Source organism: Camellia sinensis, chromosome 4 (genome assembly GCF_055761805.1).
Source record: "Camellia sinensis isolate YWXY chromosome 4, ASM5576180v1, whole genome shotgun sequence".
Taxonomy (NCBI): domain Eukaryota; kingdom Viridiplantae; phylum Streptophyta; class Magnoliopsida; order Ericales; family Theaceae; genus Camellia; species Camellia sinensis.
Genome location: NC_138964.1, coordinates 171,169,210 through 171,192,746, shown reverse-complemented (window position 1 = coordinate 171,192,746; position 23,537 = coordinate 171,169,210). Strand labels below are relative to the sequence as shown.

Below are 23,537 nucleotides of genomic sequence, written 5' to 3'. Positions count from 1 at the left end.
ATTGGGGAGGAAGGAGCAGAGTGCTTAGGTTTTTTTGAACAAAGAGTGCTTATGTTGTTAATTCATAAAAACCACCGACTTGTACACAATTTTTTTCTCATTCTTTTGCTAGTTAAGATTCAGATAATCAAAGGTTAAGGGCTTAAACACATGAGCAGCTTTGGTCTCTATGAACTTCAATTGCTCTTTCAGCATGTGAATGTAGACAATCCAGTCACCATTTTGCAGAGGACTTGGCATGGGCATGACATAGCCAGCCTCCCCACCCCATGGGAAGTGGTAAGACCCAAGCGTCGGCCTTCCCCAACCGAAATCCACCTTTGAGACTGGAAATTGTCGGCCAGATGACACCACAAAAGCCGGTCCATCGTCCTCTTTTCCACTACTACCGGCATATATCTTTGCCAGAGCTGGTTCAGGACGGTGAGCCTCTACCCAATCTATTAGGTCCAAGAAATGCTCCTTCGTCGCTGCATTTGCCAAGCAGTCATGAACTGCCTCTGCCACCCAACTCAACGGCTTCTCCTTGAGGTCGCCCGCTCTTTCCTTGCAAAACGGAATGGACAAAACGTTCCCAAAGTAAGCATCCATCAGGGTTGCCTTTTTGATATATGCATCTGCTTCTCTCAATCTCATTCGTCCATCTACTACAATACCCATCCTGCAAATCTTGTCCCTTTCAGCTTCCCTAGCAGCAACTAGTTTCCACAAGAAGGCACTAAATGCCTCAAGCTTGGTCCTCCCTCGTCCGCTAGTACCACGATTGGCTAATGACTGGAGACGACTGAGTTGATCAACCTCAATATAATAGATGCGACTTATCAACTCATCGACATTGGGCTTCGGATTTTTGGGTAGTGGTGGTAGGGCAGAGACAGGCACATACATGTCATCCAAGAAAGGATTATACCTTCCGGGCTGTCGAGGGCTGAGTAATGATCCTCCGATTGATGGCAGCAAAGACAGTTGTTTGTGCTGAGCCATCTCTGCCCACGAGACAAGAAACATGTTGGTGGAGTAAGCGTCGGCCACCCGATGGTCAAACGTGCAAGCCACCACTAGTCCACCACTACTCTATGGCATTGGCATGCTTAAATGTAATTGCATTATCAGCACTTTTATTGCAGAAAACCAATGACAAAACATTCAGAGTGTATTGGTCTCATGATGGGATTCATCTCTTATGAATGTTTTGTAACTGATTGTTGTGTGTATTTTTTGGGGAAATTGCAATTGAAGTGATAATTTTTTTTATGGTTTTGCAATTTTTTTTTTTTTTTTTGTCTTTCAACTGATTTATAATTTTTTTTATAATTACTGTGTGTGTGTGTGTGTACATATTAAATAATTTATTAAACTAATTGTTGATTTACAAAATTCAATATTCAATATTCAATTTTGAATTCTTAATTTTTGATTTTTGATTTTTTTTTCAATTAAAAAAAATATTACAAATACATGACAAAATTAAGATTTTTATTATTGATACCAATGAAATTTTTCATTAATTTATAATTTATTTTTGAAACTTTTTTTCTCCTGATCTGTTATTTTCTTTAGATTTTATTTAGGACAAATTTTACTTTATCTCTTATGGTTTGGCTCATGTGCGGATTACACCCTTTTTATTTGGAAACTACATGGCCTCTTGTGGCTTGTGAATTGAAATGCACAGTTAAGCCCGTAATCATTTAATAAAAAAAATTAAAATACCTCTGTATATAAATAACATGAGTTTGTGAATTACGAATATTTTCATCTTTTGTTTGGGAGACAAAATGTACTATAACCGTTGTTCTTTATTCAATGTGATTTACCACTTGAAATTTGAAAATGACCATCTAACCCCTTGATGTATTTCATACTTCTGTTAAATTAGATGAAATGTTTAACAATGCATTTCAATTCACAAACCACAACGGTGCTATGTGGTTATTTCCAAATGTGAAGCGGGTAATTCACACATGGGTTAAATCATACAGGGGTAAAGTAAAATTTGGTTTTTTATTTATTCAATGTTAATTTCAGAGAATTATTACAAATTCATGAAAAAATTTATAATTTTAATTATTAATATCCATAAAGTTTACCACTTATTTGTAATTATTTTTTAAAACTTACCTTGCATTGAAAATTCCCCTTTTATTTATGGAGGAAGAGGCTTGTGCAGCTCAGCACAGGTCCCATTTTGATAATACAAATTATTTATTTTGTTGGACATTTCGTATATTTCATCCACACAAAAAAATTAACTCGATTCAGTGATCATAATTTATTCAATTTATCGCGTTAAAAATAAACCATTCATTTTTTTGCCGATAAACGCTATAAATTGAATAAGTTATGATTATTAGATCGATTTAATTTTTTTAGTGAATGAAATAAAGAAAACGCTCAACAAAATAAATAATTCTAATCATCAAGATCGATCCGTAACAGACCCACGGAGCCAAACAGCATAATCTGCCTCACTTATTTGAGCAAGTCAATATAAAAATAAAAAGTTAAGATAGGACCCTCCATCTAGCTACGGGATTGTACGTTTCAAAATTTTCTATTTTCTTTTTCAAGTATACTCATAATCATTCATCACGTATCAAAATTTACATATAATTTAATAATTAAAAATAAATTGGGATACGAAAATAAGAAAATTTGACAACGTTGATTTAACTCAACAATTTTTTTTTCATTATTTTTGTTAAATTGTTTTTCAGTAGAGATAAATGTATAAGTCCCACATATTTATTAATGTGAATCTATTATATTTTATTTACTGATAAAAAAATCTAATAAAAAATCCATTCATATATTAGATTAGTGTTTTGTCAAAGAGTTAGCTTCATTATATTGACATTAACATTTTTAATGCCATTTTATAGTTTAATTAAAAATTTGTAATGTGTACTTGTATTGAACATGTTAGGAAATATCTTTATAATTTTTATTATATATACTTTGGGAAAATATTCCACTGATGTGTACTCTTCTTGAAGGGCATTTTTTTCTTTGAGCAAATCTTTCAAGAGTCTGAGAAAAGCAATAAAATTAAATAATATTTCAATCTTGGCTATTAAAAATTTAGATTTTTCCCAAATAACTACTAAAAGTGAAAATCCAAGTTCGACAGCTCTAATTTTATTAAAAATATTAAGAAAATAGAATTTTAACTTTAAACTCACTAATATGTGTGTAGTATTGAAATATATTTGTAATACAAATTTTACTCAATTTCGTATCCATTTGATAGTAAACTAGATATAGATTTTCTTTATAAACACAGTATTATTACATACTATTAAAATTAGAAAATTTTAAAATTCATTATAGAATTTATGATATCAAAGTATGTGTTGACACCTTATTTTTACCAATTTTAAGAAAATAATAAATAAATAAAAATATTCACCTTGTTTGGTTTAAATTTTCTTAATTCAATTTTTTTAAAATTGAATTTTTTATTTTTATATTTTGTGTTATTAAATTTTTAGTTAATTTTTTAAAATATTTTAAACAATTTTTTTTTAATTTTTTAGACACATTTAATATAAATACTATTAAAAAGTATAATATTTGTAAAAAAAAATTTAAGAATTCACTAAATACCAAAAATATATTTAAAAAAAATGAAAATTTAATATATTTTCGTATTGTTGTGTATTTATTGATTTTTTTTTAAATGTTTTACCTTTTAGGTAGATGTAGGTTAGGTATATCTAAAAGGTATTAAAAAAAGTGTTACTTAAAATATTAAAAAAAATTCACTAAAAACAAAAGCAAAAAAAATTCAATTTTCAAAACATTGAGTTTAGAAATTAGAGCCAAACAAAGGTGATTTATATTTCTTATTATTATTCTTTAATTTTACAAGATAAAATGGGGTTTACAAGATCACATTAAACATTTCATGTATAATATGGGAATTTTATGCATAGCTCTATGAAAATCTCGAATTGTACAACAAGCTTGTTGGGTGAATATCCAAATACATGCCGAACACACATTCAATATATACCTTTATCCAAATGTCACTTGTGTGGCACGAATGCTTCACTTATTTAGAAGAATTCATTTCAGATAGAAAAAGAGACAAAAAAAGAAAAGATGAAATTGAGATAAGGAAGCAAATTTATGCTCTTTTGTTTAAATGGCACTAGGTTGGGTCAGTTTATTAATGTGTCTCCATGATGATATAGAAAGAGATTGAGGAATACATGTTAATTTCCTTGCAGTTTATTCCAACAACATTGACTCTTGATTCAGAAACAGTGAAGCTGATTTACTAAATTGTATGGACAAAGTGAGGAAATCTTATAGGATATTTAGGCCTCGTTTGGGAACATGTTATTTTAGTAATTTTTTTGATTTTTTGGCTAAAATATGAGGTAAAAAAACTAGTACGTTTGGGGTATTTTTTGACTTTTTACGAAAAAATGTGCAAAAAATAAAGAGAAAAGAGAATCTTTGATTTTTTGATATATGTTATAGGCTTTTTAATTTTTTCAGTAACTTTTTAACTTTTAAGTTAAAACAACTACTTGCCAAACGAGGCCTTAAACTTTGATTTGCTTTCTATTCTATGCTTTGTTTTGTAGTTTAAATTCACTAGTCAAGAGTTTTCATATGTTGGTTACATAGTTTAGTTATGTATAGTTTGATTCCCACGGAATATATAAAGGGATGAATCTTGGTTTAAAATTAAAAATTAATAATTTTACTAATTTACAAAAAATTAATTTTATTCAAAATTGAATTGTGTAGTAAAAATTGAATTGATATAATGTAAGTTCCACATATAAAATAGGGGGATTTCGTGATATCCCCCTCACTATCCAATTTGTCTTTCAAAAGGACAACAATTATATAAGTACTTTCAAAACCCCCTGATATTTTAAAACTTGTTTCTTTTACTATATTACCCTCATATCTATCAGCTCTCCTATTAAGTCATCTTCACTATGTATTTCAGAGTAAAATTTTACTCTGTATGAAAGTAAAATTTTACTCTGTATAAATGTAAAATTTTATACTTTGAAACTAAAGTAAAATTTTACTCTGAATAAGAGTAAAATTTTACACTCTGAAACTAAAAGTAAAATTTTACTCTGTATAAAAGTAAAATTTTACTCTGAATAAGAGTAAAATTTTACACTTTGAAACTAAAAGTAAAATTTTACTCTGTATAAAAGTAAAATTTTACTCTGTATAAAAGTAAAATTTTACTCTGAATAAGAGTAAATTTTACACTCTGAAACTAAAAGTAAAATTTTACTCTGTATAAAAGTAAAATTTTACTCTGATTCTGTCAAATGAAAAAAACAGAGCAATAGAACCAGAGTAAAATTTTACTCTGGTTCTATCAAATGAAATTAGATCATTCACAGCCACTGGTCTTCTGTTTCTTCACAGTTACTTGCCTCTTTCGTATCACCTCTTTGGCTTCTCTGTTATCTATTACATATACACAATCCATATTGCTCACTCACGACACAAAAATTTATCAAAATCAAAAACAATTTTACAACAAAAAGTTGAGAGAACATAGTAACAACTCATCAATAGATCAATTTAAGAACTTAACAACACTATCCAAATGAAAAATCTCTCCCTCACACACACACACACACACACACACACACAAACACACACATATATATATGAAAAATCTGAAGAACTGTGTTCAAATATGAAAATTTTGAACAGTCGCGCGATTCGTCTCTATACTCTTTCACAATTCGAATTTTTGATCGACGAGGCTATCATCAACGGCAAGAACATGAACTTCATGAGAATTAGAAGGCGATACATCGACGTCGTCGAAGCTTTCTCTGATCATCTCCGACGATCTCTTCCACTGCGAAACCTATGCGCCATTCAAAGAAAATTCTTTGCAACTGAGAGTGATTTAGGTATATTCACAGTTTTGGTTGAAATCACGAGAGCTTCGAACGAATCCAATTCAAACCCTAGGAATGGAAGAGAGAAGGAAAAAAGAGTGGAGAAGGTGAGGAAATTTAGTTGAGGGTATAATAGTCTAATAAAATATTTAAATAATAAATTTTGTCCTTTATGCAAAATTTTATAATTATGAGGGGGTTTAGAAAATATAATTTTTTTCTTAGTCCTTTTAACAATGAAAGGAAGGTAAAGGGGGTTTATAGCTAAATTTCCCATTCTATTTCCATGTGCCAATTTTTCTCAATTCACACACCTAAAAATTTCCACACCCTTAGATTTAGAAACTTAGTACTGAATGAAAAGAAATGCGGTGTGTGCTAATGTCCTTTGTAGTGTGGAAACAGAAATGGTGTGGGGAAACAGAATGACCCCGAAGAGATTCTGGTGCCATTGTTAATAGTCTCTTATACCCTTTTCTCTTTCTAAAATGTCTTCTTTTACTTAAATAGGCTTAAACCTGCTTCATTATGCTTTGCTAATGGAAATCCTAGTGATTGGCTTCTACCACTCGTTCTAGCGGCTGCTGCTGCTATCGCAATGAGCATTATCAATATCTTTTTTTTAGAAAACGCTGCCTATAGTAATATAGCGACGTTTTTAAAGTGCCATAAAGTTATAGCGACGGCCGCATCTTCGACGTTTGGTGCTAAACATCACCAAAAGATTTGACGGCGTTTTTGAGACCTATAACGGCGTTTTTTAAACGCCTCTAACCCCCTATTTCCAGCAGTGGAAGACTTGATTTTTGACTGCTTTGTCACATGGCTATTATGTAAATGTGGTCAAAATCAAAACGCAGGAACCTCCCTAAATATGCATGTAACAAGGTTGATTTTATATTTCTATATTTGATTGAATTCTTTTGACCTTGTGCCAGCTTTTACCATATGGTCATGTGAAATTGGTGAAACAAGTTCAGTCATGTGCAGCAAAAATGAGGATCTACAACATTGATTGGATTCTTTTCTTTCCCATCCCATGTCTTGGTTCTTTCAGTATTTGCATATTATGTGTCACTACAACTGCAATACAGTTCTAAAATTATGAAAAAACCTTGGTAAACTTTGATTTTATTTATTTATTTTTTGAGGAAATTCTAGTTGTGAATTGGGATGAGCAATATAACATTTTTACATTATGTGCTTGATACGAGTTTAAACTGGATTTTCTGTTGGTTCATACATTCTTCTCAGATTTTAATGCCTTGGCTGATCCCCACTTAGAGCATCCCCATACGCTCGCTGGCTATTATAATTAGCATCATTCTATTTAACTTTCTCCAATGAACTAGTTAGGACAATAGTTATTTTAACAAAAAAATTTCAGTTTAGTTACATTTGAAGAGCACTGGGAGACTTCTTAAACAATGTGTGTGGATAGATGGATAAAATAAAGATGTTATCAAATTGGTGTTGCATCTCAGGTCTCAACTACAAATGCAGCCACTCTGTCAATGGCTTCGAATATTTGCAAAATATTTTGAAAGTCAGTGAAATTGTTGTAAATAATAGATAGATCAATTGTTAGATTGGTTTGGGAAGTTGGCTAATTTAGTCTGATTTTTTTTTGCTAATTTAGCTTGGCTAAATTAGCTTCGTTTGGGAAGAAATTGTGATTTTTTTTGGGGTTTGCATATGATGATTATGAGAGATAAAGTGAAATAATTATGATTTAGACGTAACATTTTATTTTATTGGCTATTTAGGCCTCGTTTGGCATGCAACACTTTTAACCTAAAAGTCAAAAAATTACTAAAAAAACCAAAGAACCTATAACTTATACTAAAAAGTCAAAGGTTGTGTTTGGTATGCAGTTCTAATAATGATTCCACACTCATATTTGAGTGCGGTGTTTGGATACAACTTTCAAAAATTAATTCTACACCCACTTTTGCAAACTTGTTTCAAGCGGGGTTTTGAATTTTGAAATTTGGCCTACCCGGTCATCCAGCCGATTGATCGGAACGATGCTCTTTTCTTTTCTTTTCTTTTCTTTTTGGAAAATTGGCATATGTTGTATTTTATATTTTAAATAAAAAATATTTTCAGAATTTTTTAAATTTTTTTATGAGTTTTGAATAGAATTTTGAGTTGTGTGTTTGGTTATGAATTGTAAGTTTTTGAATTGAATTAAATATCATATGTCACATCAAAAATTTCAAACTCAATTCAATACTCATAACTAAACAAATTTTTCGCACTCAAATCATAATTCTAAAACCCACAAACTCAAAATACAACTCTATTCTCAAATCATAATTCTAAAACTCTACCAAACACTACCAAAGATTTCATTCTCTCTACTTTCTGCATATTTTTTCGTAAAAAATCAAAAAGTCATTATAAACATATTAAATTTTTTTTTTATCTCATATTTTAGTTAAAAAGCAAAAAAGTTACTAAAATAACATATTCCCAAACGAGGCCTTAGTCTATTTTGTCTTTTTAGGCAAAAAAAATTGCTTCCAAATGGCAACTTAATTGACTTTTTTATTATTTTAGTCTAGTTAAAAAAAATTGTATTTGAGGAAATAATTGATTTTTTTTTTAGTTCATTTAATGATTGTGAGAGAAAGAGTAAAATGATTATAATTTGAATGTGATATTTTGTTCTATTAAGCTATTTTAACCTATTTTAGCCTATTTTGAAAAGTAAAAAAAAAAAAAAAAAATTTCAATTTTTTTAGATTTTTTTTGAAAAAATATGTGAAAAAAATAAATTTTTATTTTTATTTGACTATTTTAGCCACAACCTTTCTTGCCAAATGACTTTTTTTATTTATTTATTTTTTTTTTTTCATTATTCAACTCTTATATGTGAGGAAGTTAATGAAGATTATGTTGAAAATGTTTTTTAATTGGATAGTGAGGGTGGTGGTTACTTTTGGGTACTACTAACTTAGATAAAATTATTACATCTACCTCCCTTGAAGTTTTGCATAATTGCAGGGACTCCACTTGTAATTTAAAAATTACACTAATTTTTCCTATTTTTTCAAACAATATATAAGACCCCCATTCTGTTAAATCAACCATTAAACTGTTGATAGAATCTTATGATATCAGCACATTTGGGGCTCTAAGTACCAAGAATACCTTTGTAGATACCAATGCCACCTCTACAAACCCCTTATCACTACCCCTAACCACAATATCACAATTAGAATTCAAGCATAAAAAATGGAACCCCAAACATTGACATTGTTACCTACAGATGCAGACATAGTTAATTTGATTACGAAGGAGTGAAGACTTTGTCTTTTTGGGTAATGCTTCTCACGCACTCTTTACATAATGTCAAGCAGTGAAGTCAACTATTTTGTAGCAATGCATTTGAGATCTTCAAAAGTGCACTTAAAAATTAAGTTGGGCTAGGAGACACAGGATGTAACCGGTAGAAAAGCCTGACATTACAAAAAAAAATAAAGACAGTAGACAACTTAATAGTCTCCCATATTGGTGACCATGTCACTACATCAAACTAAATTCAGGAAGCATAAGGGTAAAGACTAGGCAGCTTTCAGTGTGTTTCCAATGTCAATGACAAATCGGTACTTAACATCAGCTTTGGCAAGACGCTCCATAGCAGTGTTCACATAGTCCGCTGGGATGACCTCAATGTCCGCAGTTATGTTGTGTTTTCCTGCAAAATCAATCATTTCTTGTGTCTCCTTCATACCCCCAATGTTACTTCCCGCTACTATTTTCCTCCCTGTCATTCTGAATCCCATATTAGCTAACATTTATTTATTTAAACAGTAGAAAGGATCAAAGGGATGTATATATGCATTTCAACATATATAAAATAAAGTACAGGGCCACACTATCTAAGCCAAGCAATAATTTTTCTGCTTTCTTTGTGTAGAACAAAAACACTACCAGCCTAATAACCTAAATGTGGAATGCAATGCCTCTATTGCTTAGGTAAAATATATGTTTTGCTATTTATTAAAGCAATCTCGAATGCTTACCCATAAGCAAAGGAAAGGCTGGTAATTCAAATGGCTTTTCTGGTGCACCAACCAAGACCAGCTTTCCATGAGACTTTAACGGACCAAGCAATGGTAGTAGAGAGTGAACTGCAGAGACTGTGTCAATAAGTCCATCCAAAGTCCCATAGCAGCCTATGTTACTCAACATATCAGTAAACACTCAAGAATCTCCATGAAGTTATAATATCATACATAAGGGAGGAAAAATGGTTACCTGCATCTCATTAGGGTCAGTGCTAATCAGAAATGAATCCGCACCAAGATGTTCAATAGCTTCCTTCTTCTTGCGAGGAGAGGTACTGATCACAGTGACAATAAGCCCAAAAGCCTTGGCAAACTTCACAGCTACATGGCCCAGCCCACCTAGACCCACCACGCCCAAATTCAGACCAGGCTTATCAAGTCCAAAATATCTTAGGGGGCTATAAGTTGTGATCCCAGCGCAAAGGAGAGGAGCACATGCATCAAGAGGCAGATTGTCAGGAATCCGAACCACATAGCGCTCGGTAGCAACCATGTGATCAGAATAGCCTCCATATGTCATGGTTCCATCATAGTATATGGAGTTGTAGGTGAGAATCACTTTTGGACAGTAATTTTCAAGGTCGTTCCATCATAGTATATGTCATGGTTCCATCATAGTATATGGAGTTGTAGCCTCCATATGACACGCTCCAACCATGCAACCAACACCAACTTTGTCTCCAACTTTGAACTTTTGTACCTTGCTACCCACCTCTGTCACTACACCCACAATCTCAAGCCTACATATATAAATTGTATTCACACACGTATGTCGAAGTGTCATTAAATGAGTTATTAGAAATTTAAAATTAGAACATCTTTCCAGGTGTAATTAAAGGAGTAGGACAAAAAATCAATGTGGTAACATTGACACCTTAATGTGAACCAGAGTCAAAAACAGGTGTAGATTAAAAACTTTAATAAATATCATAAATAATACAACCACCAATATCTATGCCACTTGGCAGTTACATTTTAGGATTCCATTATAAGTGAGCTAATATGCATTTGTAATAGCAGTCTGCAGTGCAAAAAAATGTCCACACGGGTCATGGAAACTGAAAGAATGAGACATTGTCACGCGATAGACTAGCAAATAACAAAGCCAGCTCCAGTTTTTTTTCGCTTGTTCTTATGTCCTTCCAATTCGATTACACATGGGAAAAATAAGTTCCATGAATAAGCATTGCATCTGAATTCCTAGTGCTTTCCACAAGTAATAGTGACAAAGGTATGTTGAGTTGAGTGTATGAGAGAGCACCATTTTCTTCACAAATGCTTTTCAGTTATAGGACAAGTTTGCGTACACAACTACACAATTAAGTACACTTGTTGAATTACACCAATAAATCTCGAATTATCAGTTCTAATTTCTATAAAATTCTGCTGATTGTATCAGCAATTTAAATATGAAGAGACTAATACAAGGATCAGCATCAGAATCCTCCAAAGCACAAACTAATACACTCCAAGAAATATATTACAGAGGGGTTTTTGGAAACATACCCGGGGACAAGGGGGTACTTGGAGATGCCCCATTCGTTCTTAACGCAGTGAAGATCGGAATGGCAGATTCCACAGTACAGAATTTTGAACCTAACATCTTCATCCCCGGTCGCCCTGCAACCATCATCGTCAACATCATCATATCCATCACTGTCAACATCCTCCACAACAATAAAACCCAAACCAGGAGCATCTCCAACCATTGTTGCTATAATGTCATTGCTATTGTTATAATTTGACAATGAATAGTGTTATTTTGCCAAATTATAGCAATAGTGCTCCAATGGTCATTTGCTATTTTGGCAAATCTCAACCAACTTTCCCTTTAAGTTTGTAGATATTGTTTGGATATAGGTTTTTTTGTGATTTTATTTTTGTTTATTTTTTTGTCTTTTTTGACCTTTTTTTAACTGTTTGTAAAAAAAATTATATATTTATATTATTCCTGACTAGGCAAATATAAAAAATTAAAAAATTGGAAAAAAAAATTAAATATAATTCACCCCACCGAAAAACATATCATTACATATTTCATAAATTTTTTTAACTACACATAAAAAATAAACAATCACCAATTTTTTTAATGTCATTAATGTCTTTTTATTATAATAAAAATATCTTCATTTAATGTCAGTTAATGTATTTTATCTTTTCATTTCCTTCATTTGAAAAAATATATTTATTTTTTCTTTATACTTTATTGAAAAAAATTAAATTATACTAGAAAATAGTCAACATTATACATTGCAAAAATAATATTACATTCTTTTGTAGAAAATACACAAAAAATTATTTAAAGATAGTTGTTGTCACAAAAAATTATTTATTTATTTATTTATTTTTACAAAAAAAAAAAAAAACAAACAGAGCACAACGGCCGTTTTAAGTGCAGAGGGGAGATCACAACCGTCCACGTCTATATGTTCAATGGTTGAGATGATTCTCTAGAATCATCCAACCTTTTCCCTCTCCCTCTCACTCTCACTCTCACACTATCTTTTCTCTCCCTCTCATCACTCTGTCTTCCCTCTCGAACCAATCTCTCACTCTCGCACTGTCTTCCCTCTCCTCCTCACTCTGTCTTTCCTCTCAAACCGATCTCTCTCTCTCACTCTCACACTGTCTTCCCTCTTTCAAACCAATCTCTCACTCTCACTCTCGCTCTCTCACTCTCGCATTGTCTTCTCTCTCCCTCTCACTTTGTCTTCTCTCTCCTCAAACTGATCTCTCTCTCTCTCTCTCTCATTTCGCCCCCCATTTCCTCTCTCTCCCTCTGTCTCTGGTACGATTTCCATCTATATACATACTCATATATATATGCTTTGATTTTTTGTTTATTTTTCTGGTTGTTGATGTGGAGGTGATCGCGATTTTTCAAACTCAAGTCTCGCGATGGCGTCAAACCAGATCTTCAAAGAACTCAATCATCTTCATATCTTCAAAGAACTCAGGTCTGTACTCCCCGATTTTTCGTAATTATTTATTTTGATTTTTGGTTTAATTTTTGTTCATCCTATTTTTGTTCATCCATTGATTTTATTTTGATATTTATTTTGATTTTCAAACAACTCAAGCCTATTTTGGTTTGGTTTATTGTGATAATATCCATCTAATTTTACACTCTATTTTGATTGACTGATTTGGTGATAAATGATTAAAAAAAAATTTTTTAAGAGAAACTGAATTTGGGTTTGTCAAATTTATTCTAAAATTTGTGAATTTGGAAAAAAAAATTGTAAATTGGGTTTGATTCTGATATTTGAGTTTGATTCTGAATTTTTTGGGTTTTATATTGTTTCAAATCTGTTTCTTCAACTGCATTTGTTGCCAAAAATCTGTTGAGATTTGCTGATCTGGCAGGTTTGGCAGCTGCTATTCAGCCTGCCAAATTTGAGAACAGAAATGGCATCTGCTATCTTTGGCAAATAGAATAGCATGCAATTGGAAACCCTCTTTTTGTCATTCTTGTGAAATTTTAGCTTTGACAAGTTGAATAGCAGCTCCATTGGAGATGCTCTAATATTGTTTGGATCGCGGGATGAGAAAAAGAAAATGAATGATAGTTGTCTTTCGTCTAAATGACCAAAAAAAAAAAAAAAACTACATTTTTTCTCACTATTATATTTATCAGTCCAAGTGATAATAGGGATTCCAAATAAATTATCAAATTTTCTACCAAATTTTGTGTGAGTCCCACACTCATACGAGAGATTTGGTAAAAAACTATACCGTTTTCTTATCAGTCCACTACATTCTCTAATTCCACCCCAATGATGTGGTCCCACACTTCTCTCTCCCATTTTAACCCCTCTAATTGCACATCATTGGGTGAAATTGGGGACAAAATTAGGAGATGAATCATTTTTTTATATTTAAATTGGAATATGGGTGACATTTTTTTTCTTTATATGTTTTGCATTTTAACGAGCAGTCTAAGTATTATGAAAAAGTTCATAATCTCACCACTTTGGTGAGAAATGAAATCTATAATTTATAAACAGAGTATTATGAAGGGTTCTCTTTCTTACAAAATGTCACTATTTTTCATCAATTCGCGCCCCTTAAATTCTCCTCTTTATTTCTTATCAAATTAGTTGATCCAAATGGAGTGTTCCAAATGATTTTATAAGCATAGAAATGATTATCAACTCCCTAAACAAATTATTCAACCCAAAAAAAAAAAAAAAGTGGCAAGAATTAGGAATTGGCAGCTGTGACGAGGGACGTATCGACGTTGGTGGGCTTTCAAGATCGTGCTTGATTTGATGTACATTTTACTTTCCGGACTACATCTTCAAAAAGATCTATATTTTTCTTATATCGTAACTGATTTGTTTTTGGACAAATTTATTTTTTGTTTGCTTGTTTTTGTTTTTGTTTTTTTTGTTTTTTTTTTTTTTGTTTTTTTTTTCATTTTGCTTATATGGGGTGTTTTGAGAACTTCCACAAAAGATAATTTTTTAACTTTTTTACACAAAAAAAATTACAAAAAAAAAGCCAACTCTTTTAACACAAAAAGCCGAAAAATCACAAAAAATAATTTAAAAAATATTTTTTTACCAATTTCTCAAAACACAACATGTTTGTATGACGCTTTAGTCTTGTTTCTATGTTGTTGTTTTAATATAAATATTTTCCAAGTCAGAAATAAATAAAATTAAAAAATAAAAATAAAAAAAAAACCCTTACCTCCTGGAGAAGTTGAAGGGAGACAGAACTCCGGATGGGTCGTGGGCAGCCCATCCAAATGCCTTAACAGGGTGCTCTGTTAGAATTAAAAATCCGATTAATTTTTGATAAACAAACCTTATAATACAATCATGTTCCAATTAATTAATAATAAAGGCTATACAAGCAAAAACATACCTGTAGACATTTGAAACGATCGCTTGCTTTTGGCTACGTAGATGATGAATATCTTGCTTAAAGATGGAGAGCAAACCCCGAGAGACCACTCTCTTTCGTAATTACTTTATAGCTACTAGAAAATGGGAAAAAAATAAAAAATTGCACATGTCAGTACTATCATTTTCTCTCATTGAATAATAGTAGATGAAGTCATTTTCAGCTCTTTTAATACTTTATTTTTTGGGTATTGAGAGCGAGAGAGTTCTAGAGACTTGAAAGAAGGGTACTATAATAAAGGAAAGGATGACATCATTGATTACGTATGACTGGAGACGTACTTATCTGATGTCGGTGGGGTTGGGTGCTGTTTGGAGGGAGTCCGGATCCCCTCCTTGCAATAGTCGTTGCACATCCAACGGCTGAGATTAGCCGTTGCACATTCAACGGCCATAAAAAAAATAAAAATAAATAAATAAATTGAATTTTCACTTTCCCGCTTTGCTATACAGGTTATACAGAGTATACACTTCACTCTCACTCTCAATCTCCCTCACTCTCACACTCACTCCTCCTGCACCAAACCCAGCCTCACCGGCGACCACTCCCGACAGCGACCCACTCGTAAACCCAACCCACCGCTGTAGCCCTCTTTTTCTCTGCTTCACAAACCATAGCTCCACTGCGACCACCATCGGCTGGAGCAAAGGAATTTGTTGAGGAGAACGTAGGTTTTCAGGCCATAAATGAACCAGGTTCGTCCTCGAAACACTGAAATCAAAAGGTTAGGGTTGTGATTGATAAAATAGATTTGAAATTTAAAAATTAGGGCTTTCAAAATTACTCTTATGCAGATTGATAAATAGTATGATTGATAAATATGGAACATATTGTGAGAAACATATATGCATTTCGGAGCCAAATTATGCAGATTGATAAATAGTGGAACATATATCATTAAAATGTGGAACTACAGTTGCTAAATTTTGAAATCATATATGCATATTGTGGAATCATAATTATGCAGATTGATAAATAGTATGATTATGCCAATTGATAACATGGAATCATAATTATGTAGATTGATAATTATCAAGATGCATAATTTTGTGTAACATGTGTGATTGATAATTGAATTGACATTGAACTGCTATGTTTGTAAAACTGCATATGAATTGACATTGAACTGCTACGTTTGTAAAACTGCTATGTTTGTTCAGTTTGAAATTGCTATGTGTGTTCAAATGACTAAAGAAAATGACCTCTGTTCAGTCTTAATCACAAATGCTATGTTTGAAACTGAAGAAAATGACTGACATTGAACTGCCATGTTTGTTCAAATGTTATTAATAGTTTAGTCTGTGTAACCTCTGTTCAAATGCTATTAAGCATGGTAGTTTGAACAAATACAATGTTAACAGTAATGACATACACTCTGTCCCTCAAATTCAAATAGAATTGCTATTAACCCTATCAAACACAAGCATAGCATTAGCAACATAGAATTTTATTATGGAACATAACATTATGGAACATACACAAATAGATGTTTCTCATGTATGCAGATTTAAAAAATGGCTTCTTCTTCTAACATTAGCAACATAAGATTACTACTGAGGTTGTGCAATTGTGGAAGAACCGCTGCCATATATATTGTAAGAACCAATGAGAATGGAAATCAATGGCGTTTGTTCTTTGTTTGCCCATCAAAATATGTAAGTATGTATTGGAAATTTTAATCCTTTAGTAGTCACATTAATATTTGTCTTATTCAACTAACTGATTGTCATGCATTGTAGAGTAACACTCCCACTCCCCATTGCAATTACTTCAAGTTCGTGGATGAAAATGATGAAGACGTTACGTCCAGAATCCGTTCCAACACTAGAGCTTGTGATGCTATAACAGTAGAAGACTTTAACGATGTAAGGACGAGGCTTCATGACATGGAAAATGACTATGGTCAAAGGCTTGAAAGGATAGAAAATAATATCAAAGCGATGGTGTATTTCATTATATTTTCTATCATTTTGTACTTTATCATGTAACTTTTGTACTTTATTGTATTTTGAGAAATTGAATAAAAGTTTCTACCATTTTTGGTTGTATTGTACTTCATGATGTAACTTATGTTTATGGAATAAATGTTATTATGATGTAACTTATGTAACTTATGTAACTTACTTAATAGCTTTGTGGAATGAATTTTATTATGGAATGAATGTATGGAATGAGTTTTATAAGTTATTATGATGTAACTTAGAATTTTATTATGGAATGAAATTCGGGAAACATTGGTCTCATTGTTAGAGTTTTGCGGATGCTATTTGGCAGATCTGTGGATGAATTTTGTGGATGCTAGGTAGATGAATTTTGTGGATGCTTTGTGGATGAATGAATTTTGTAGAAGCTTTGTCACTTATCTGTGGCCTGTTATCTGTTGCAGGTTTTGTTATTTGGTGAATGAATTTTGATTATAATGAACAACTTCTGTTATTTGTTGCATGTTTGTTTCTAATGAACAGATTTGGCAGATCTGTTATATGTCAACTAGTATCTGTTTGTCACTTATCTGTGGGCTCAAATATTATCTGTTAGCAAGTTTAAAGCAGATTTGGCAGATCTGTGGATGCTGTTTGTTGATGATTTGGTTCTAATGAACAAGTTCTGTTATTTGTTGAAGATTTGTTTGGCATCAAAATTGCATCTGTATTGCATCAAAATTGTATCTGTATTGCATCAAAATTGCATTTGCATTGCATCAAATTGCATCTGTTATCTATTGCAGATCTGTTTGGCAGATCTGTTGCAGATATGTAGCTGCTATTTGGCATCTAAACAAAATTGAACATCACCCAAGCATGTAAACAAAATTGCATGAATTGACAGATCTGTTTGGCATCAAAATTGCATCTATATTGCATCAAAATTGCAGCAAATTGCATGTAAACAAAATTGCATCCACATGTAAGTTATTTGGCAGATCTGTTGCAGATCTGTGGCTGCTATTTGGCATCTAAACAAAAGTGAACATCACCCAAACATCTAAACAAAATTGCATCAACTGGCAAATATGTTTGGCGTCAAAATTACATCTAAACAAAATTGCACCCAAGCATCTATTTGGCAGATTTGTTGCAGATTTGTGTGCCTGTTCTTTCACACAAGAAAATCTGTGGATGCTATTTGGCAGATCTGTTGCAAATCTATGTACCTATTCTTTCACAAAAAACAAAATCTAAAAATTTGAACACACACATTGTTCCATTTAAAAATCAATCAGAAGAAAATGAAATATAACATCAAGTGTAAATTAATATCAAGTGAAGTTTGCTCACATTGGTCCATCTAAATTAACACATTGGTCCGCACATACAACCCATTAACATACAAGCCATTAACATTTGAACACATAAGTACACAGAATTTTCCAGCAAGACATTACTTCACAAGCCATTTGAACACACATACAAGCCATTACTTGACTTTCCAGCAACAACACAATTTGAACACACATACAACAGTAGTTTGAACACACATTTTGAACATAATTTGAACACACATACAGCAGCAGTTTGAACATCACTTTGAACATCACTTTCCAGCCAATTTGAACACTTTGAACACACAATTTGAACATCAGTTTCCAGCCAGCAAGCCATTTGAACACACATACAAGCCATTACTTCACTTTCCAGCAACATCACAATTTGTGCAGCAACATCACTTTCCAGCAGCAGTTTGCTTCACAATTTGAGCTGCTATGACTTCACTTTCCAGGCCAATTTCAGCTTCAGTTTGCTTCTCTTTCTGCTTGTCCATAGCCTAAAACGGAAAAAGATAGAATTTTCCACATTTTTCAGCAACTAAATACATACTTTAAAATGAATTTTCGGCAAGTAAATACATGTTCTAACAAAATTTTCAGTAACTAAAAAGCAAGAATTTTCAGCAACTACAAATTAAAAAGGCATCAAGGACGAACTTGACTACACATTGGACTGTTTGATTCTTGAGAGTATTGAAACCCAATGTCATATCCACATGAACCTTGAAGTAGTGACTGGAATGTTGGTTGCACAGAATACCGTTGAGGCATGAATTTGGCAAAGAATTTGGCACTACATACATATCCCGCAAATTGTTCGCCTACAACAATGTCATATATTAGGCTTTGCAATCATGGTTTGAGTCACATATTATATCTACACAAAAAATACAATGTTAAAGTAACACTTACATGATATGTGGGATACATCAATGGTGGAGGAATAGAATTACCATCCATGGGCAAAGATGGAGGAAGAGGATGAAGGAGAGGAAGAGGTTGAAGAGGAGGAACATGTTGACGAACATAGATATCTCCTCAAACAGATAATGGAGAAGGTAAAACTGTTGGACTTGCAATAGATTGTGACGAAGCCAAGCTATTAGCACGAGATTTTTTTTTTGGAGTTTGATACCAATGCTGCTTCGAATCCACCTTTTACCCTCATTTTGCCATACTAGTTGCCACATTTTTCTTCAATCCTTTTGGTTACACAACATGATTCATATCTTCGCAATCCATTTCAAAGCTTTGGGTGTCATCATCATTACTTACTTCATTTCCAACACCAAAATGAGCACTTAACTTGCCTTCAACATTTGCACCTAATGTAACAAGGTGTACAATACAAAAATCATAAGTTTCTTCAGTTTCAGCAGCTCTACTTGCTAGTGCTCTAAATGTTGTCATCAATGTCTTATACTGCGAGGCTTGTTGGAATTTCACATCTACTTGAATGTTATTCCCCTTAATGTCCTTCACAGTTTCGGCTCTTGCTTGTTTGGTCCACCTCTTTAGAATGTATTGTGGAGGAACCTCTTTCATCTTCAATATGTCTCTAATAACCTTCAATGAGTGGCAACACAAGATTTCTTCCCTTTCAAACTCTGTACAATTACAACCCAAAGAGCCATCCCTCTCCATCTTCACTTTCCTTGCATGTTTGTTAGCAACATCAACAACTGTGTAAATGGTACTAGCATCGCCATATTCAATTGCTTCTATGTCTGATTCAATGGATCGAAAGTACTCATTTTGAAATTCCTCAAATATCTTTTTTGTGTAGACATTACCCATTTGAATTGCTTTCGCCTTTGGCAACCTTTGGCACAAAGCATATCCTACTTCTAACTCCTTGCATCGCTTCTCGTAAAGTACCCTTTCGAAATACATGAAGAATTCATTTAAGTTAAAATCAGAACGAATGTAATCCTTCAAAAAAGCATTAAAAGATTCATTAAGTTGTGTGGTACTCATTCCCGCAGCCGATGTTGATCTAACATATGGCTAGCCCCATTTTTCTTTCACCGCAAAAGTCAATTTCAACCAATGGTTTTCACACACATCATATTTATCAAGCATTTCCGCCCACTCTAACTTCCATTGATTTGCATCTTCAATGTCAAAGAAGAATTTATTTAGTAAACCCTTTACCTCCTTATCTTAGAACAAACAATTAACATGTTTTAATGCATTTTGCATCAAATGCCAATTACACAATCGGCGACTTGTGTCAGGTATAACGATATCTTGATTGTTGTAGAAAATTTTTGGTGCCTTTCTTGACATAGCCTCTAGAAAATTTTCAAACAACCATACAAACGATTCGGCGGTCTCATCATACAATAATGTTGCACCAAATATAATTGTTTCCCTATGATGGCTGAATCCCACAAAAGATGCAAAGGGTCTATGTTCTTTGTTTAACTTGTAAGTCATATCAAATGTGACAACATCACCAAATTGGGCATAATCCATGATCATTTGTGCATCGACTCAAAACATATTGGTTATTTGCTCCTCATTATCTAATTGAAAAGCACAAAAGAAGGAAGGATTCTGCAAAGATTTTTCTTTAAAGTATTGCAACACATTACCTACTTCCCCATATGCTAAACTTTGTTGTCTTTTGGTTCTCAAATAATTTTTTTGATCTAATTTTGTAAACCAAAGACATTGCCTCCCACCGGCTTCCTTACCCATGAGTTCAATAGACTGGCCTAAATGAAGACCAGATTGTGCCGCCAAATCTAACTCAATTGCTTGGGTAGTCGATATCTTTCTTTGTGACGGCAACATATGGGCACACTCCGGTGATACAAGATCATGGTTATGTTTTTCTTTGAAATCAGTCACAACAAATCTCCCAGTACCCTCATCTAATTTAACATAAAGTCGAGCCTCACAACCAGTCCTAGTTTCAGCTCTAGGATTTTTTGCCAATGGGTCTCGTTTGTCAACCTTCCAAAATCCCTCCTTGTTGCAAACCAAAAATCTACAAATAAGTTGGTTAGTGAACTTGTTCTTCCTACAAAAATCCCTTCTTATGCTAAACTCGATTCTTCCTCCATATGTATTATAAAAATCATACACACTTTGTTCAGAATCAAATGTCATTCCATGTTTTGGCTTCCAAGCACAATCATTCTCAGGTTCCATATCCATATCAAAATGCAACTGAAAACCCATATAAATAAAATCTTAGCTACATAAATAATATATTTATTTCATAGACAAAAGAAAACAAGAACAAATCAATTAAAGTGTCTAAGAAATGAGAACTACACAAAAGTTATGCAATTAAGATCAAATAATAAATCAATTAAAGAGACAAAAGGTATGCAATTAAGATCAAATAATAAATCAATCACACTAGAAACAAGAAATGAGAACCATATGGCCAGCCCCAATTAAGATCACATAATAAATTAATTAAATTATATAATCCCAAACTCCAACTACTTGGTTCTCTTTAAAGTGTCTAAGAAAAGGTATGCAAGCCAAGTACCTTTGGTAACAATGATTCATGGGCAACAAGAGTCGTTTAGTTTTGGGTTGGGTCACTACACAGGGTTTGGCAAACCTATTGTAGCTCAACGGATACAAAATAACATAAAAATACAATTTGTCACCTGTAACACTGAATTGAATGTATAACAAGTGAATTGAATGTATAACAAATAAAAATACAAAATATTAAATCAATTATAACAAGTGAATTTTTTTATCTGTCTATAGGTTCACATGAAATTGAATGTATTTCATTGACACAGTATTTTTAACATTGAAAAATCATTGAAATACACAATGTTGAATGTATACCATTGAATGTATTTCATTGGATGTATTTTTAACATTGAATGTATTTCACTGGTACACATTTGATTCTGAACAATCATACAAATAAACAATATTTTTAACACTGAAATACCATTGGCAGTGTAAATTGAATGTATTTCATTGTTATTACAGACATACAATGAAGACTATGTTTTATTTTGTTTCAATTTCTGTCTCTGTAATTGCAGACAGAGACAATGAGGTTAGTCTTCAGCCTATACAGTGTAATTACAATGAGGTTAGTCTTCAGCCTCATTGCAATTATAGACAGAGACAATGAGGTCAGTCTTCAGACATCAATGTTATTACAGACATCAATGGATTCGGTTTGGGGAGTGACGGCAAACCAATTACAGAGACAGAGACAATGAAGACTAACATTTGGTCGCTGTAGCGAGGGTCTGCTGGTGAGGTGGAGGAGAAGAGCATGACGGCTTTGGTTTGCCAAGTAGACAGAATCTGTAACGGCGTCGAGAGTGTTTCCCCGTCGTCGGATCTACAACGGCTGAGACTGGGTCGCCGGTGAGGGTGGATTCGACGGAAAAGAAAGAATGAGTGTGTTTTTGTGAGTGTGATTCCAAACCAAAATTTGTAGAACCAAAATCTGTGTAGGCTCTGTTATGTGTCTTTGGGGGGAAAGAAAATGAAAATTCAATTTCTTTATTTATTTTTTATTTTTTATTTTTTTATGACCTTTGCTCAGCCGTTGCAAGGAGGATTGCATGGAAGGCTTGCAAAGAGGGGATCCAGACTCGTTTGTAGGATCAGGAATCCTCTCCTCTAGTCTAGAGTAGAAGGTGTGAAATGGTGATTTCTATGTTTTTAAAAGAGTATTTGTAATAAGCTCTTTAAAATAGATACGTTGATTATTATTTATTATTTCCTCCACCAAAATAGTTTTTTTTTTTTTTTTTGTGAGAACTTAACTTTTTTTAGTACAATTATTGTACTTAAAAATATTTTAATCTTTTAAAATTACTTTTTGATAGTATATTTTTTTAAGAATATCAATTATCATAATTGTATTTTTTGTGTTATTAATGAATTTAAAAAAAAAAAAGACAAACTAAGAAATTCATATTATTTTAGTCCTTAATTTTTGAAAAGAGACTAATATTTTTGGACAATAAAAAATAGAATAAAGGATTAATATTTTAGGACGGAGGGACTAACTATTTTAATAAAAGTTTTTTAAATTAGTTATATTTGGAGAGTTTTAAAAGATTCTTTGTACAGTTTAAGTAAATAAATAAGTAAAATAAAGAGCAGTGTTAAAACATATAATAAAAATTTAATTAGATAAAATAAAAAGCATTCATTTTTTATACTTTAGCAATAAAAACTAAAAGGTAGCATTGGAGTTACTCTAATAATTAAGTTGTTGCCTAACGTGTACAATTCAAGTAAATAAAAATAAAATAAAATAATAATAAAGGTATTGTTGACGTCATATTTTAATTTTCATGTCGATTATGGCCAATTAATTGTGATCAAATCTAATCTTATTGTGGTCTGTCAATTCAAATTATTAAATATAATAACTAT

General features: G+C 32.4%; 2 protein-coding genes and 1 long non-coding RNA gene across 3 annotated transcripts in view; 1 reads left to right on the top strand and 2 right to left on the bottom strand.

Moving 5' to 3' along the window:
- Positions 1-53: 53 nt before the first annotated feature.
- Positions 54-23,537, bottom strand: part of LOC114269193 (coniferyl alcohol acyltransferase-like) — a 218,683-nt gene continuing 195,199 nt past the window's right edge. The window contains exon 5 of the mRNA XM_082923851.1: positions 54-1,069. Within this exon, the coding sequence (XP_082779977.1) occupies positions 109-1,069 (961 nt within the window). The 3' untranslated portion in view covers positions 54-108. The remainder of the gene's footprint in view (positions 1,070-23,537) is intronic.
- On the bottom strand, positions 9,210-11,682 carry LOC114306897 (putative mannitol dehydrogenase). Its single transcript, XM_082922826.1, is given in 4 exon segments — positions 9,210-9,669; positions 9,929-10,081; positions 10,142-10,713; positions 11,480-11,682. Coding segments are annotated over 4 exon segments (1,131 nt in total). The 3' UTR covers positions 9,210-9,466.
- On the top strand, positions 12,526-16,994 carry LOC145789679 (uncharacterized). Its single transcript, XR_014327898.1, has 3 exons — positions 12,526-12,930; positions 16,390-16,539; positions 16,624-16,994. It is a non-coding gene; the product is annotated as an uncharacterized LOC145789679 (long non-coding RNA).